This window comes from Aspergillus aculeatinus (genome assembly GCF_003184765.1).
Source record: "Aspergillus aculeatinus CBS 121060 unplaced genomic scaffold BO66scaffold_8, whole genome shotgun sequence".
Taxonomy (NCBI): Eukaryota; Fungi; Ascomycota; class Eurotiomycetes; order Eurotiales; family Aspergillaceae; genus Aspergillus; species Aspergillus aculeatinus.
This window is the reverse complement of record NW_020291477.1, coordinates 317945-333420: the sequence shown is the minus strand read 5'-3', so window position 1 is coordinate 333420 and position 15476 is coordinate 317945. Positions and strand designations below refer to the sequence as shown.

Sequence of the window (15476 nt, the reverse complement as noted above, 5' to 3'; positions counted from 1 at the left end):
AGGTTATGTTTATAGCTTTTTGGCTCTGTTTGAGACATTTCCGAGACCGCAAGCATCTCGATGGTGGGACCAACCTTATTCTATTCTATGTCTTGGCCCACGCGATGTCGAACCCTATCAGTGACAACGCACGCTTCCTCTGGCGGAGGTTCATACGAGGAGCTTTCGATGCCTTCAATACCAGGGTCAGAAAACTTGAGACAACAGCAAATGTTGCACCCTAGGTGACATTGGAAGGTAGGGTCATAGTCTCTTCTATCAGCGAAAGACCAAACGAGAAGAAAAGAAAGGAGGCATGAAAAAGCACATACTCTCTCAAATCTGCACCACAAGGTTGCAAGCTCCAAACAGAAACTGGCAGCCCGAAGTGAAAGCAAAATGGCACAGGCAGCAGAGCCTGCACGCGTAGATGTGGTCAGCCATTCGCCAACTGGTCTTAGCAGAACAAGTATTCTCCCGGGCTAGCTTCTTGCACTACCAGATTCAAGGCACCCTTTCTGACTGGTCAGCTTATCCTCTCTTGCCATGTGTGAAGCTGTTGTTGATCCATTAGGCATAGTGCATGGCAAGAGGTCTTACCATAGTATTTTTAAAAGCCTGACTGTCTTTCAAGAAATGGGAACAAGATGGCGGCCTAATTATAAGACAAATTGTCCGGGCTCTATGGTTAGGGCTTTTCAGAGGGGCACACTTCGCTTTCCTCTATCTTAGAGTGAATGCTGCTCCTTACGATCTCAGAGATGTTTTACATATGTCTGTCTATAAGTTAAGCTTAGCACGATGCATCAGATCACGAATATCATTATCCAGCAGCAGCGTAACTAATACCCACACCAAGTATACGATTGAATGATGCTGTTGTTTAGCCAGACAGATACACCCTGCTCTTCTGGATTGGGTGCCCGGAAGTTTCCATACTCGCAACCCTTTACAGATATCCTAGGGTTTCCGTATGTAACAGCCCAGGTGGCTTTGCCCCAGGCCCCGTGATTGAGAGATGAACTCGTCGGAGATAACGAATTGTGCTAGACGATCGCCAGCAGTCAAGTCTATGTGGGATGTTATGCTCCTAGTTGCAGACTTAGGAAGACTTTTTCTACGCTATCATATAACTCTTGCAGCTACTACATACACTGCTTGACCGAAGGCACTACCGGTTCACTCTGAAGACTGGGAACTATGTATGCTGACATAAACCAAACGGACATGGGAGTAGAATTGCTGAACTGTTTTCACAACGTACTTCTCAGTATAGAAACTAATTTTAGACCAAGGTACGTATCTTAATCGATAGCTACCTTAGTCATTACATGGATGAGAAGGCTGGATGTACAGTGCTCTTGGAATGTTTCGCAGCCGCCCTGTCCTAGCCACGACTACCCTGCAGACCAAAACAACCCTTACTGAGCCGTGAGCATTCTGGATTGTCCTTGGAGGATGCTCTTACCCAGGTATACCAGCCCCCGTATCCAGCAAGCAGATAAACTTGCGTCAGGTCGCGACACAAGCTACAATTCACGGTGCAGCGCTTTAAGAGAATCCCCCATACCTGGTCTGGCATGGTCGAGCCAGAACTCCCGGATATTCCTCCGATGTCTTTGTAAAGATCACGGCGATTTGTCGAGGCACGCGGTATCAATTGGACCTTGTAATGTTTACCAGTTTGGGAGCTCGATTCAGCTCACAGAGTCTTTGTGTACTGTGCGGCAGTAAGCTTGCCATATCGGTCTGTTATCTTGTTGATCTCTGGACATTCCGATTTTCTATGTTGCCTATTCTCATACTCAGGATCGAAACTATCTGCGATGGGGAAATAAGACGATGATGCTCCTGATCCTATCTTACGAATAACTCTTGTGTGCTTGAGAATGTTGCGTCTTGAAAACCTACAGTGCTGAATATGGACATAGATGTAGCTTAGTGAGATTTTGACGATCTCAAATTGAACATTTCTCTAAGTGCATTGCTCACAATGTGATGGTATATATCATGTTATCTGATTTGACAGAATTGTCCGGATGTTTTCATGTGAGCTATCACTCCAGCACGACCAGGGATTATCTACTCCACTAAATTACCCGCTTGAGTCTATTATACCCGATACCTGTATATAGTTAGATATATGCATCACTGTCGGTTCCATCCGTAATCAACCGCGGGGGTCATGTTCGTCGTCATCGGCTCCGCATACGAAAAAGCCTCGAAGACCTCGGGTGTGATCTCGTAGGAACCCGGGTTATCGAGCGTCATGACGGCATTAGGCATCCCGCCTAACATGTGCGTATTCGCCATCTGCGGTACGCTTGACTGGGAGAGCTCAAAATCGGCAACTGGTTGATGGTAGGTAGAAGTGGGAAGACTGGGTGCTGCGGCTGCTGATGTCAACCCTGCGGGATGAAGGAGGCTGGACGCCATAGGTTGGTTGGAGTGTTGGGGCTGGTGGGCGGGAGACAGACGGCTTGGAGTATTAGAGAGCGTCGCTGGAATCGAGGAGCTGTGTGAGGTGTGCGGTCGGGATTGAGGCTGGGATTGTGGTTGAGAGATAGTCTGTGACGGTTCGGGTTGTGGGGGTTGAGACAGTGGCGGAAGGACAATGTGAAGGTCAATTTGGAGCTTCTGCAGCTCCTGGTAGATGAGGCTGAGAGCTGTGGTGATGACTATCGTAGCTAAGGGTTAATTTGTGTGGAATTCATACGCCCTGGATTGATCATAAGCATACCAGGATTTGAGCCCTTCACCCGCTCCAATGCGTATATGCAGAACTTGAGCTTATCAAGGGTGCCCTGAGCGGCATACTTGAGGGCCTGAATTTCCAAAAGATATATGGATGCTGCGGTGTAGACACTGTAGGCGAGGGAGAGGACCACATGCACATCTCCGAAAGTGCGACGATATAGGTCGTAAAGTGATAAAATGGCCGTTGCGGACGTCATACATTGGACAAGGTGGCTCTTGTCGTAGGACTTATTTGTCTTGGAGCATAGAACCGGTCGATGCAGCAGGATGTTGATGGTATGGTACAGGCAGCTGGAGGGGGACATGTGGTCAGTAATCGCCACAGGAAGTCAAGGTTGAGACATACTTGAGTGTCACAATGTGGCTTGGAGGAGAATAAGGTGGGAGGTCTGTGGCCTGCAGCTTCAGAAAATGAGGTAAAGCATCCCACCATTCGGCCAAGTTCTTCGCTTGTTCCTCGATGCACTCGTAAAACTCCGCCTCCGTGACCTGCCGAATGGGGTCATAAATGTGGATAAGAATCTGGTTGAGAATCTCGGCTAGGCCACACATCTTCATGAAACATGAAGTAGAATGGGCTTGAGTGGGTGGATAGTGCGTGCCATCAGGAAATTCGACACCGTGGGGTGTCCAAATCTCAACTTCCGCCGTATCATCCAGAATTGTTCTCGGAGGGCTGACGCGAGATTGTTGCATGGTCGGAGCTCGTCCGAAGTATAGACAGATCAGCTTATCCCAGAAATAACAGCTCCAGAAAAGACGGTTCCTGATCTCGATGTCTTCGTCGCTCAGGTGCGCGCTGTCGGAGTATTTGCGGCTGTCGATTGAAATTCCCAGATCATCCAACATGCGAAAGGCCATTCCACTGTATAGCCATGCCTGGGTTCGATTGCCTCGCCCACATTCCTGAGCACTGAGAAGGAGCAGGGTCTGGATAGTCGGTATATCAAAGCATCCGGCTTTCAACGAGTCGTAGAGGCCTGCCACGGCACGATGCGAGAACTGCGCACCGCCTTCAAAGGAATCAAGAATCGGGCCAATCTTCGGTTCTGCCTTGCACCATCTTACCGAATGGGAAAGTATCGTATTGAGAAGAGCTTCGGAGAAATAGGGGCCGTTGATTTTCATATCACCTGTGATTGTGTCAGTTGGGCTTTTTATTTATGCCAAGGAGACGGCAACAGACGGGTGAAGGTAGGTCGGTAGACAAAATTGAAGAGCGGCTGGATCCAGCACCAGTGCGAGTCAAGAAGATATTGAAATGGCTCCTGGGTTGGAATGGATGTCAGTGAATCTCCTGCCTGTAAAAGAAGCAAAGAGTCTTACCGGCATGGTCGCCAGCTGTTCATAAGCACGTTCCCGCCATGCATTATTGATCAGCCTTTCCTTGCGACCTTCCAGGTGCATAGCCAGGTGAGATGTTGAGGAAGCCTCGGTGACAACACCACTTGGAAGCTGGAATAGACTGGTTGGACCGTGAAAGGATATTCGTCCATCATGCTCGACCTTCAACCCCTCGAAGTCTCTGGTGAGATTCTGGTCATCGTCTTCCTCCTCTTTTATGCGAGTACGCCGTCCGGGACTTGCGCTAGATTCCCCTATGGAAGCAGAGGAAGCCCGAGAAGCCCCTTTCAATCCCACGGGCTCCAGGGGTTGTTGGCTGCGTAGCTTGGTGAGCGCATCCTCCAGCTGCGCCACTCGCGATTCTAGTTGCTTCGTATATGATAAGGTCGGAGCCCTAAGATCAACAAGTCAATAAAGGTCAACGCGGTTGCTGAGAAATGCAGTATGAACGCGTGGGGGAGTAGAGGCAATCAGCAAGAGGGGGCACTGAGGGGAACTCACAGACTATAGACGCAGACTTCCCCGCGTGCTGCACACCGTGAACATGATGGGCTAGCCCCATTGCATTTAACCTAGCCGAACATGATCAATAAGCAGTCCTAATAGCTAAGCCATGAGAGCCATTCAAGCTCTGTCTTGGAGTGATTGGAACTTAATCTCGGAGGTCACCCGAGGCTGGGATGAGGGGGGAGGGGAACCCACCTTTCGCTTGCGACAAGCCTCGCAGGAGAAGGCGCTTTTCCGGGGAAAATTGGTCTTGGCTGGCACCTCGGCCATATCCGACTGATTGGATTCTACGACCATGGAGTGGGATACTCCTGGCAAACCATGAACGAAGAATCAAGGGGCACAATTCCCTCCATGTGTAAAGAAGAAGAGAGGGGAAAAAATCGACGGTTGGCGCGAAGGGAGAGCGGGGGTTGGAGTAGGAGGAAAGAGAAGGCGAGAGAGGGAGTGCGGCGCGAGTGGGGTCAGAAGCGCGGCAGCGTGACAAGAAACCCAAAAAACCGCAGCGATTGAGGTGCGGTGGTGGGCGCACTTTATTTCCAGAATGGGTCGTCCGTGGGGCGATTTGATGATGGCTTGATCTCCAAGAGCTTTCTGCACCAATTGGCGCTCTATCATTCTCGCCGTAGTTGTGGCTGGACCCGGATGGTTATCGTTCCTGGCCTACTTTTTGTTCTCTAGCGTAAGGCCTTCATTGTGCGATCCTTTGCAAAGTGCGAGTAGGAAGATTGTAGGGTTGGAGGCATCGGGATGCGAGGTGGGATTCGGAATGACGATATGAGTTCAGTCTTTCTCAGCCAATCAACAGCCCGACACCGGAGCTAAACCGCCCGTGGCAGCCACCAGAATCAGGCAGACCCTCTCGGGGTCGGCGCCGAATTAAGCTTAAAAACCCGTAAAGTCACGTGCCCGGTGCTGGTGAGACCACATTGGGTTAAGGCCGCTTTAGTCAGCGGGTCGATCATCCGGGCTAGAAGTGAAGCTATCTGTATCATATCAGATAGATAATAAATAATAACATATTACATGGGATATTCGCCTATATACACATGGCCCACTATCAAACAAACTGCCGCTCCAGCTGCACCAGCAGCTCATGCACATCATCTACTGGCAAGGGAACAGCCCGAGGATTCTGCAGCGCCTTCTCGCCGAAACATTGAGCTACGGCAGTCTGCAGCCTCTCTGCGTTCCGATCAGACTTGCTCTGCAGCTGACCAGTAATATCGACCGTGATGCGGGATGCAGCGGCATCCTTGGGCCCCATGATGAAGATAAGGTTGTACTTCATTTGCTTGGCCCGTTGGATCTTCTTGCTCAGAGTCTGGCTGCTGGTGTCGATATCGATGAGGAAAGTCGAGTCGGTGAAAGATAGAGGCTGAGGGGCCCCTCCTGTCTGATCCGGCTGAAGGGCGCGGAATCCGGAGATCTTGGCAGCAGCGTCCTGTGCCTTTTGAACAACAGCCTCATCCTGGTTGACAGTGAGAATAATTCCCTGTCGTGGAGACAACCAGAACGGCCAACGACCAGCATATTGTTCAATCAGCAGGGCCAGGAATCGTTCCAACGAGCCGAAGTTTGCCCTGTGGATCATCACGGGCGTCGCCCTGCCGGGTGTCTCCGGGTTGTAGTCTGGCTCGCCTTCGGCCACCTGGTATTCCAGTCCGAATCGCTGGGGCAGGTTCATATCAAGCTGGATTGTAGATAGCTGATGATACTTGCCAGCCTGGTCCTGAAGCTGAATATCAATCTTGGGCCCATAGAAGGCACCGTCGCCCTCGTTCAAAGCCCATTCTCGACCGGTATTGTTGAGTGCATCCCGGAGCTGGCTTTCGGCGCTGTCCCACAACTCTAAGCTCCCAATAAAGTCCTTCTCAGGTCTAGTAGAAAGAGCCAACCGATATGGTCCAAGTCCAAAGGTCGTCATTACCAAGTCCACAAAGCCGAGCGCCGAGGCAATCTCTCCTTTGATCTGCTGTGGCCGGCAGAAGATATGACCGTCATCCTGGTGGAACCGGCGAACACGGGTAAGGCCACTTAGCGAGCCCGAGATCTCGTTGCGATGAAGGGGGCTGAAGTCGGCGTAGCGGATGGGAAGTTCGCGGTAAGAATGGGTCTGCGATTTGAACAACAGACAGTGACCAGGGCAGTTCATCGGTTTCAGGCCATAGGATTCGTCCTCGCCCGCCTCTCCCTCCGTCTCTCCCGTAGCTCCGCGACCGCGGACCTCGTACATATCATCCTTGTAATTCTGCCAGTGACCCGACACTTCCCAGAGTGAACGCTTGTATATTGTCGGAGTCAGAACCTCGCGGAAACCGTACTGGAGGTATTGTGTGCGGAGGAAAGTGATAAGTTTGTTGATGATATGTGTGCCATTCGGAAGAAAGAGCGGCGATCCGGGACTGTAGATGGAAGTGGTGAAGAGGTCCTGGGCGGTTCCCAGCGCGCGATAATCGGCCGAGGTCTGGGGTTGGTCGGATTTGGGATCAGGGCACGATGAACAAGGCCGCGACGACGTGGAGGAGAGCCATTGGACTCGCGTGGGTGGCCAGCGCACGAGCGATGACCTATGTAGTAGGTTGGTTCGTGACAGCGATGCCTGACGTAGTAGGGGAGTCAATTGTCGCATGGTGAGAGCTCGGGGTGGAACATTGAGCAGATGAAGCTGGAGGATTTTCCTCGGCCGCCCGTGACTCGACGCGATCGGCCCGATTTGGCATCGCGTTCCCGTGACGGATTGTCTTCCCCCCCACCATCCACCGCGTCCTGAAGATGATCCCAGATCTATATCTTTCTATTGCCTAGACCCTCATGATTTTGAATGTTGTTGATGATTACGATGATGAAACAAGTGTCATGCTTCTGAAAATCTCTCTGTGGCTATCGTACATCGCAGGTCAAAACTTCAATCATCCTACGACTACTGCGGAAAGCTGCGAGACCAAAGGCCTGAGATAACCCTTGTTATTCACTGCATTTCTTCTGATCTGCGCTAGCGCCTAAACGATACGAGATTTCAACCACTGACTCGAAGACCGTTGTTGTTGCTAGGGTTGAGTCAACAAAGTAACACTTAACTATCGCGTGCCTCCTTACGCCTCCTGCACTATTTGAGTTATTACAACCCTCTGGCCCATGGGAGGCTGCAGATCTGCCACGTTCTAGGCCTTGCTGCTCAGATCCATAACCATGTCCAAACACTCACGACCTCAGGATAGCACCATCTTAGGAGAGTCATGGGTTATCGCGTCGGCACAGCTTGCGGAGGGGCCTTCAGCCAGCAACAATAAAAAGATAAACAACAACCATCAGACTGAGGCTTCCGATACAACACCGCGCCCGACCAGGAGCCACCATGAGAATCTGACGGAATCGATATCCACCTCGTGCGAATCCATATCGGGACCAGATCTTATCATGCCGTCAATATACGAAACTCCCATCTGCGAGGGGTCCTGGATCGCACCGACTGCATCTCCTCAACGCGCTCTCCGACGCAGACACCAAGCCTCGTCCCCATCACCAACCAGAAACTCGACGCAGCGTTCTTCAGCCAAGGTGACGGAAAGCGCGCCGCCCACAGTCGCGCAGCATGAAACCATCAATCGTCGCCCTTCCTTCACCCTCCCCAGCCGCGGGTTCATTCTACGCATATTGCTGAACGTGCTCCTCATCGCGGGCATCAGCCACCTGCTCATCCTCCCCGAAATCATCCAACAACACCAATCCCTCTGCTCTCTCCCGGCCCTGGCAACCCTCTACCCAACCAGCTGTATCCCTCTTTACCTCAAGCCCAACCACATCAACAACAACAGGCTAGCCTCGATATCAACCCAGACCCCGCTCGAGACCCTCCTCAACAACACCCTCCGAACCATGGCCCCGCACAGCACGACCCTCAAACACACCGAATCCAAACTACGCGACATCCATCAACTCCTCAAGAAACAGTACCCGGGAAGCAAGCACGAGCTGGACCTAGAATTCTCCGGCTGCCTCGAAGCCACCCGCACGGCCACCCGGCGGTTCGACTCATTGCACGCCGACCTCCGATCGGCAGTGGACAGCCTGATCGCCGCGCGGGGCAGCGGTAGCGGTAGCGGTCGCGGCTCGGCGGCGCCGGCGGCGGCGACGACCGCCAACACCTCACCGGACGCGCGTCTCTCCACCACGCAACTCACGCGCCGGGAACAATACGTCGATCAACTGACGTCGCGCATGCAAACCAAGGCCGACTCGTTGCTGGGGGACTTCGCCACCCTAGACGATCACTTGGAGTCCATTGCCGGTGTCGTCAAGCGGGAGACCAATCGATTGGCCCGAAGGGGAAATGATGATCACCATCTCCAGGGTTCAGGGTCGTCCTCGTCTTCGGGGCTCAAAGGCATGGTCGGCGCATTGTTCGGGGGTGGTAGTGCGCGGTCGCAACCCCACACAAACAACAAGGATAATGAGAATAATGATAGCAATGACCACCACCACCACGATGGCGAAGATCATCACTCCCCCCAACCGCCCGCATCAAGCTCCCACCCCCACCAGCATCACAACTACCCGCAGCTCCCCACCCTCTTCCAAGAGGCAGCGACCCGCCATCAACCGGTCATGGACGTGATCAAGAAGCTATCGGACGGGTTACAACGCCTCCAAAACAAGAAAGGGGGGATGTTTCACTCTTGATGTGGGTTAATGATGGCGCGTATGTATGTGAATCAGCCTTTTTTTTTGTTTCTCGCAAACGGCAACCGCAGTCAAGTAAGACATGTGTACGTCATACCCACGATCCTCATAAACCTGGCCTGCATTTTTGATATCACGATCGACATGAGGAAAACCGAGAAGAAAAATTCGCCCAACAAAGTAATACCTGATACGTCTTTCGCTAATCGCAACACACGCAATGATGATTACGATTCATCATCTACACGGGGAAATTCCACAAACGCACGCGATGTCGTAAACTCATACAGTAATCGCCATACCTTGACATCAGTTTGTTTCAGAGCTACACACATTTGATGCCCAGCGATGCTCCATATCCATATGCATGCATAAGGCCAAGAGAATTAGGAACCCCCACATTTTCCAGGTCCATCAATCAATTGATTCAATATACGAATACCCATGTACAGTACATGTACGTACCCATGTATGCTCCACTATCTAGATCGTACTCGTAGAACCAACCCTATTACGTTAATCCCTCGATCTCGATAAGAGAATAGTATTACTATTACTAGCAAAAGGCTACCTTTCTCGCTGGAAAAGCACACACGCCAATAAGCAAGACAGACAGGGTAATCAGATGAGCAAATGAAAGCGCCCGGTAGAACGAAGCATGTTTGCCCAAGCAAAAAGCGAGAGAGTCGCTTGGAGATGTGTGAAGAAAGTAGTTGAGGGTCAAGACCAAGATAATAACGAGCTCTTGCCCTCCGTCCAAGAGAAAGTCAGACACAAGAATGTCCCAGCTGTCTAATCTAGCTTCCAGTTCCCAATTGTCAAAAGGAACAATGTATAGAACCAAAATCAAAGAAAACAAACAGTTCCGTGTATCCCATGTCCTCCCTCTCCTGCTTTCGGTGTTGTTTCTCCAAGCAACCCAACTCAAGTTATGTACAAACCGTACAAGTACAGATCCAGATAAAAAGTGGTGTAAAGTTATGCAGCGAAGATGATTAAGCAAAAAGATAAAGGGTTGGGGGGGATGATGACGTATGACTGTGTTCAAGGATTACACGCAAAATCAATTCCAGCGAGGAAATGATTTTACAAGCACAGCATAGCGGAGAAGACACCGAGAAGCATGGCGCCCACGGAAGTGGTGACGGTGGAGGCGGCACCGGTGAAGAGACCGCTGGCGGAGGCGGAGGCCGCGGCCGCGGCAGAAGAAGAAGCGGCGGCAGCGGAAGAGGAGGCGGCAGCACCACCAGCACCACCAGCACCACCACCAACCACACCGGAGGAAGCAGCAGCAGCGGGGGTGGAAGCAGCAGCAGCCGAGACGAGAGCACCAACTCCGGCGCTGTTACCAATGACACCACCGGTAGCGCTAGCACTGACGGAAGCACCGGTGGAAGAACCAGTGGAAGAACCGGCGCCTGAGGTAGAGGAGGCAGAGGAACCAGCGGAGGAGGCAGAAGAGGCAGCGGCGGAGGTGGTGGAGGAAGAGGCAGGAGCAGAGGAGGAAGCGCCACCGGTGACGTCGCAACCGTCCTTGTTCACAACAATGCTGCTGTAGCTACCGGTCTTGTCGCCGTAGGTGTAGCTGCAGCCCGGGTTGTTGTTGGTGATCGAAACAGACTTGACGTACATGGTGAAGGGAGCCTGGCTGTAGTCGGTCTCACCACCAGCCCATTCGATGGTTCCAGGGGCGTTGTCGGAGTCACCACCGGCCCAGATACCGATTCTCAGGTTCATGGGGGTCTGGGGGAAGCGGGTGCCGCTGGAGGCGTCGTTGTATGCCAGAGTGCGAACCAGGTTACCATCAACGTACCAGTTCAGAGCAGTCTCGGTCCAGTCGACGGTGTAAGTGTGCCAGTTCTCCTGGGGAGAAGAGATTCCAACCCAGGTGGCGCGGTCATAGGTGGTAGTGTCACCCTTGCCGAAGTAGTTGGTCTCAATCTGGGTAGTGTCACCGCCCAGAGCTTCCTACAAGCACCAGTGCTGTTAGTTTGAGCAATTCATGCAGCATAAGGTTATGCCAATGCGAGTAGGCAGGCGTAGGAAAGATGAGGGGGGTCGAGATAGAAGGGTATCATAGTGTATGTAAGCACAGGATTGAAGAGGGAAGCTCACCCAGTCAACCTCGTCCAGGTCGTCCGACTCCAGGACAATACTGCTGACAATACCAGTACCGCTGGCAGCCTTCATGACAACCTCAGCTCTGCCGAAGAAGAAGTAGAAGTTGGTCTGGATGGTGGGAGCTTGGCCTCTCTGGTTGATAGTGAACGCAGCACCATTCTCATCGAAGGTGACGTTGTTAGCAGTGGCAGTCCATCCAGCGAAGGAAGATTCGCCCTGAGTGAAGTCGGAAGAGAAAGTGGAGGAGCTCAGGGCTGTATCAGCAGGGCAAGTCTCTGTTGCACAAGTTAGATGGGTAGATGAGAGCCGCGGAGACAAGGCAACTTACTGTCGAGGGGGTTGCAGTCGGTGTAGGTCTGCGCAGCGGCGAGAGGAAGCACTGCAGAGAGCGCAGCAGCGGCGGCGTATGTGAAATACATGATGATGGTTGTTGTGATCGGTAAGATCAAGGTCAACGAATGTGTGTGTTGTTGGGGGGGGAGGGAAAGCGAAGGTGGAAGGGCAACCAGCAGGCGCAAGGACGTTGTTGCTTGCTAAGTATGAAAAACGAGAGAGATGTGGAAGAAACCCGTGGGGAAGAAGGAAGTTGGGAAGTGGGAGAGATCCAGACAGTTAAGTAGTAGTGAAGTAAGTAAGAAAAGTCAAGATTACTTTGCTGGAGCGAGAGAGGAATTGGGCGGCGGTAATTATGATTTATGAGCAGCGAGTGACAGGAGGAGGACCCAGTCGGTGGCAGGAACCCCAAAGAAGGAAAGGTGAGTGGGAAAAGATTAAACTTCCGTTGTTACTACTTAGTATGTAGTAGTTAGTAGTGAATGATGGATGCTACTAACAGCAAGTGGGTTTCTTCTTTTTTTTGTTTTTTTGGGTACTCCGTATACCGACATAGAGGCGAAGGGGAAAAGATATTAATACCTCTGTTTGACTCAAGAATTACGCTTATGTCCGAGGATATGAAGAGAATGCCCTGGTGAACCAACGGAACCAAGGATGATAATTGGGGGTGAGTAAAAAGGCACTGCACAGGGTGGTGTTTCCCCTGGTTCGTCTCCAGGAGTAGGATCCGTTAAGGGTTACGGGTTAAGGGTTAAGGGCTGAAGGAAGGATGCGAGCAAGTCTGGGCAGGCACCAGCAAGTGAGAAAGTGAGAGACTGAGAGGCAACTGCGTCAGTCAGTCACGGATCCGGATGGTGGGTGGGTGGTCAGACAATCTTGATTGCAGGAGGCAGAAGGGAAAGACAAGACAGGACAGGACAAGACAATAATCAATTCAAGTGATCGCAAGTGCAAAAGTGGAGTCAGACACTGAAGACGGCCCCAGCACAAGGCAGTGGAAGGGTTTTTGACTGGCGTCAGTTCGTTAACTTGCCCAAGGGCCAGAGGGTCAGTCAGATTGGGGCTTGGGGCTTTATCCACTTGCCCTTTTGGAAGGGCCCGGGGAAAGCTCAGGGCTGCGAACAGTTTGCGCTTGCGCGTATACGAAGGTCCAACCAGATTCTCTCAAAGCTTGTGCCAGTGGTATGTGTCACCTTAGCCTACAAAGTATTGTAATTACCTACGGAGCTAGCTAGTAGTTCCAGAGTACGAGTCCTTCGAAAGGTCTCTCTCTCCCTCTACCGACCCCTTCGAGATGATATGGTCTCTCCTTGTTTGTTCCTCCCCTCCTTCCATGGGAGAGGTTCCAAAGGTTCAAGTCGCGGTGTCATTCGCCCTATTCTCCGATTCGATTCACCCTATTAGTCAATGGGATAACTAAAGTGGACTGTTTGAATTGATTAGTTAGGCAACGATACTCGCTATGACTTTTAGTGAGCCGGAGCCGAAGGGGCCAAGTCCTGAACCACACTCCCTTTTTGCCACGGTCGCTCCTATCAATGGCTCTACTGCAAACCCCCACGGAGATTAGGACTCGCTACTAGAGTACACTACAATCTGACTAACTGTTGGTGCCCTCTTCTGCGGATCGTGTCAGAGAAGTCGCAGCACTGCTCGCTGGGATGCGATCGAGACCAATCCATTCGGACGGGTGAGAGCCATGGATCGCCGCCCTTGGACTCATGGCTCTTCCTTAGAAATGCAATACAAATGCCAGGCAATCCAATGCGACTGGTGGTCACATAGAGGACAAAGTTTGCAATGATGGGTCACCGAATAATGCGCAAAAGATGCGGTGATGTCTAAAAAGGGCTGGTTGGCGAACTGACTCGGCCCTAAGCGACGCGCACCTCGGCTGGATGACCATTTTGCAGGTCAGAAGACAATCCATGTCTCACCCGGAGATTATTTTTGTTTTCTTCTTGACAGGCACGAGAAGAGAGCAAACTGATGTCGTATTGACGCGTGCGAAATCAAGGGTGAAAAAAGGGACGCCTTTTTTTTTAATCCAACCCTGAACAACGAACGGGGGGGTAATCCACTTAGAGGGACTATCTCATATCAGTTGGTCCGCCATGACCATGTCTTAGATGAGCGTTACTATGCGTACTACTGTTCTGCGCTGCATTCGGATAGACGCCCCGAGCAAGCAGTCCAGTTGATTAGCCCGTTGGCGCGTTGCGGGAGATTAATGTAGCGTGCACAAAGTACGAGGTCATTAAACCATCATCCTGACTGGCTGTCATCAGCCTCAACCTGAGACAAACAGGGGGTTGGTGTAATCTACGAGCACCTTCCCCTGGACCTGCAACTGGATCCTGCCTGCCCTGTCACTTTGGTCCCGCTGTCCGCGTTGGATTTCCGGCCCCTCCACGTGAATCCTGCAGAGTTGGCAGACAAACAACACGAGAGGTGGGAAAAAGAAAGAAGACCTGAGAAGTTAGAATTGACCCCGCGCAGAATCGAACTCGGGCCCTTTAGGTGGCTGGGTGACTGAGCGGCTGCCGTTGGTGCCTCAGAAAACAGGTGGCGGGCTGCTCAACGACCTCTCTTTCACATGACAATCAGTCAGCGGGTTGAAGATTCAAAGGTTGGGGAAGAAGGCACTGAAAGCGGCCACGGTGCGGGATGCTGCGATCTTGTTGGGTGATCGGGCGCCACGTTGGCTGCTGATCACCCGATCCTCGTTTCCCCTCCTTTCCCCCTCTTCTTTCCTCCTGTCTTCACCATTGTCCTTGTAGTCCTCATCCTTCTCCTCTTTCATCTCTTCCTGACAACCCCCAACTTATCCCCAGCCTCACAACATCAATCACAACACCAACAACAAGAACAAGGAGACGCAAGAAGCGCCGTCTTATCTGAACATGGTCCACAAGCACACTAAGTCGACTACTCGTCCTCGCTCCGCTGGCTCTCCGTCTTCCCCACTCGACCGCGATATGGACCGGAAAGTCTATATCCCTCTCTGCTTCTGTCTGGTCTCCTTTGCTGTGATGGTCTACATCAATTAGTCTGGAGGCTGGGGAAGCTCAACATCCCTGCAATATAATTATCAACAATAGCGCGTCGCCTCCTTTCAAGCCTAATGCAACACGGAAAGTCTAGACTTGTCAACACGAGGTTAACGATAACCATCCATCTACGCAAACCCTCATCGCACCAATTCTACCTACATTGAAAAGATACATGGGGACCCAGCACAGTGGCACCCCAGCTACCTTTCGAACTTTTTTCACGCTTTGTTCTAAATCACCGCCGCCAGCATTCAACCGCTGGGTATCGGCCTTGGGAATGGAGTTCAACAGAGCATCCATATGCCACGATAAACAATGCCGTCTAAGCCTCTCACCATCTGGGGAATCCGGCAGCTCCGGGGCTTAGTAGGGAGACGGCAGGTTCCGTCTATGCGAGCAAGCCTTCCTGGTCCAGTTTCAACCTAGCGATGCACACGGCTGCGGTGATCACGCGATACCCCGCATTCCAGCCAGCTTGCAAGTTACAACCCTCACTACTGCAAAGTGACGTCTCGATATACGTCTACTGTCGACGCCACTATTGCTTGATTGTTTTCTTTTTCATTCTTTGTCTATTGATACCCGACTCGCTCACCATGCGACTCTATCCCCAACATTTCATATGTCTCACATCAGTCATGTCTTGGCTTATATATGATTGAAATATTCAACGTTGCCCAGCAATTAAATGACATC

General features: G+C 51.7%; 4 protein-coding genes across 4 annotated transcripts; 1 reads left to right on the top strand and 3 right to left on the bottom strand.

Annotated features, from left to right (window-relative positions):
• Positions 1 to 1952: 1952 nt before the first annotated feature.
• Positions 1953 to 5057, bottom strand: BO66DRAFT_389294 (putative C6 transcription factor). The gene is made up of 7 exons (XM_025646766.1): positions 4783 to 5057; positions 4582 to 4652; positions 4063 to 4474; positions 3923 to 4004; positions 3083 to 3869; positions 2720 to 3027; positions 1953 to 2657 (listed from the first exon to the last, which is right to left on the bottom strand). The coding sequence occupies exons 1-7, from the start codon at positions 4882 to 4884 to the stop codon at positions 2128 to 2130; spliced, it is 2292 nt and encodes a 763-aa protein (XP_025506991.1). The 5' UTR covers positions 4885 to 5057; the 3' UTR covers positions 1953 to 2127.
• A 558-nt stretch (positions 5058 to 5615) lies between these two features.
• Positions 5616 to 7229, bottom strand: BO66DRAFT_389293 (threonine--tRNA ligase MST1). The gene has a single exon (XM_025646765.1). It carries the CDS (start codon positions 7217 to 7219, stop codon positions 5648 to 5650), a length of 1572 nt encoding a protein of 523 aa, XP_025506990.1. The 5' UTR covers positions 7220 to 7229; the 3' UTR covers positions 5616 to 5647.
• Positions 7230 to 7380: 151 nt separating this feature from the next.
• On the top strand, positions 7381 to 9679 carry BO66DRAFT_468959 (uncharacterized protein). The gene has a single exon (XM_025652688.1). The coding sequence runs from the start codon at positions 7780 to 7782 to the stop codon at positions 9268 to 9270; it is 1491 nt and encodes a 496-aa protein (XP_025506989.1). The 5' UTR covers positions 7381 to 7779; the 3' UTR covers positions 9271 to 9679.
• A 677-nt stretch (positions 9680 to 10356) lies between these two features.
• BO66DRAFT_435604 (glycoside hydrolase family 16 protein) lies at positions 10357 to 11810 on the bottom strand (the record flags this gene model as incomplete). Its single annotated transcript, XM_025650861.1, has 3 exons — positions 10357 to 11238; positions 11386 to 11666; positions 11720 to 11810. 3 exons carry the CDS (start codon positions 11808 to 11810, stop codon positions 10357 to 10359), a joined length of 1254 nt encoding a protein of 417 aa, XP_025506988.1.
• Positions 11811 to 15476: the final 3666 nt, after the last annotated feature.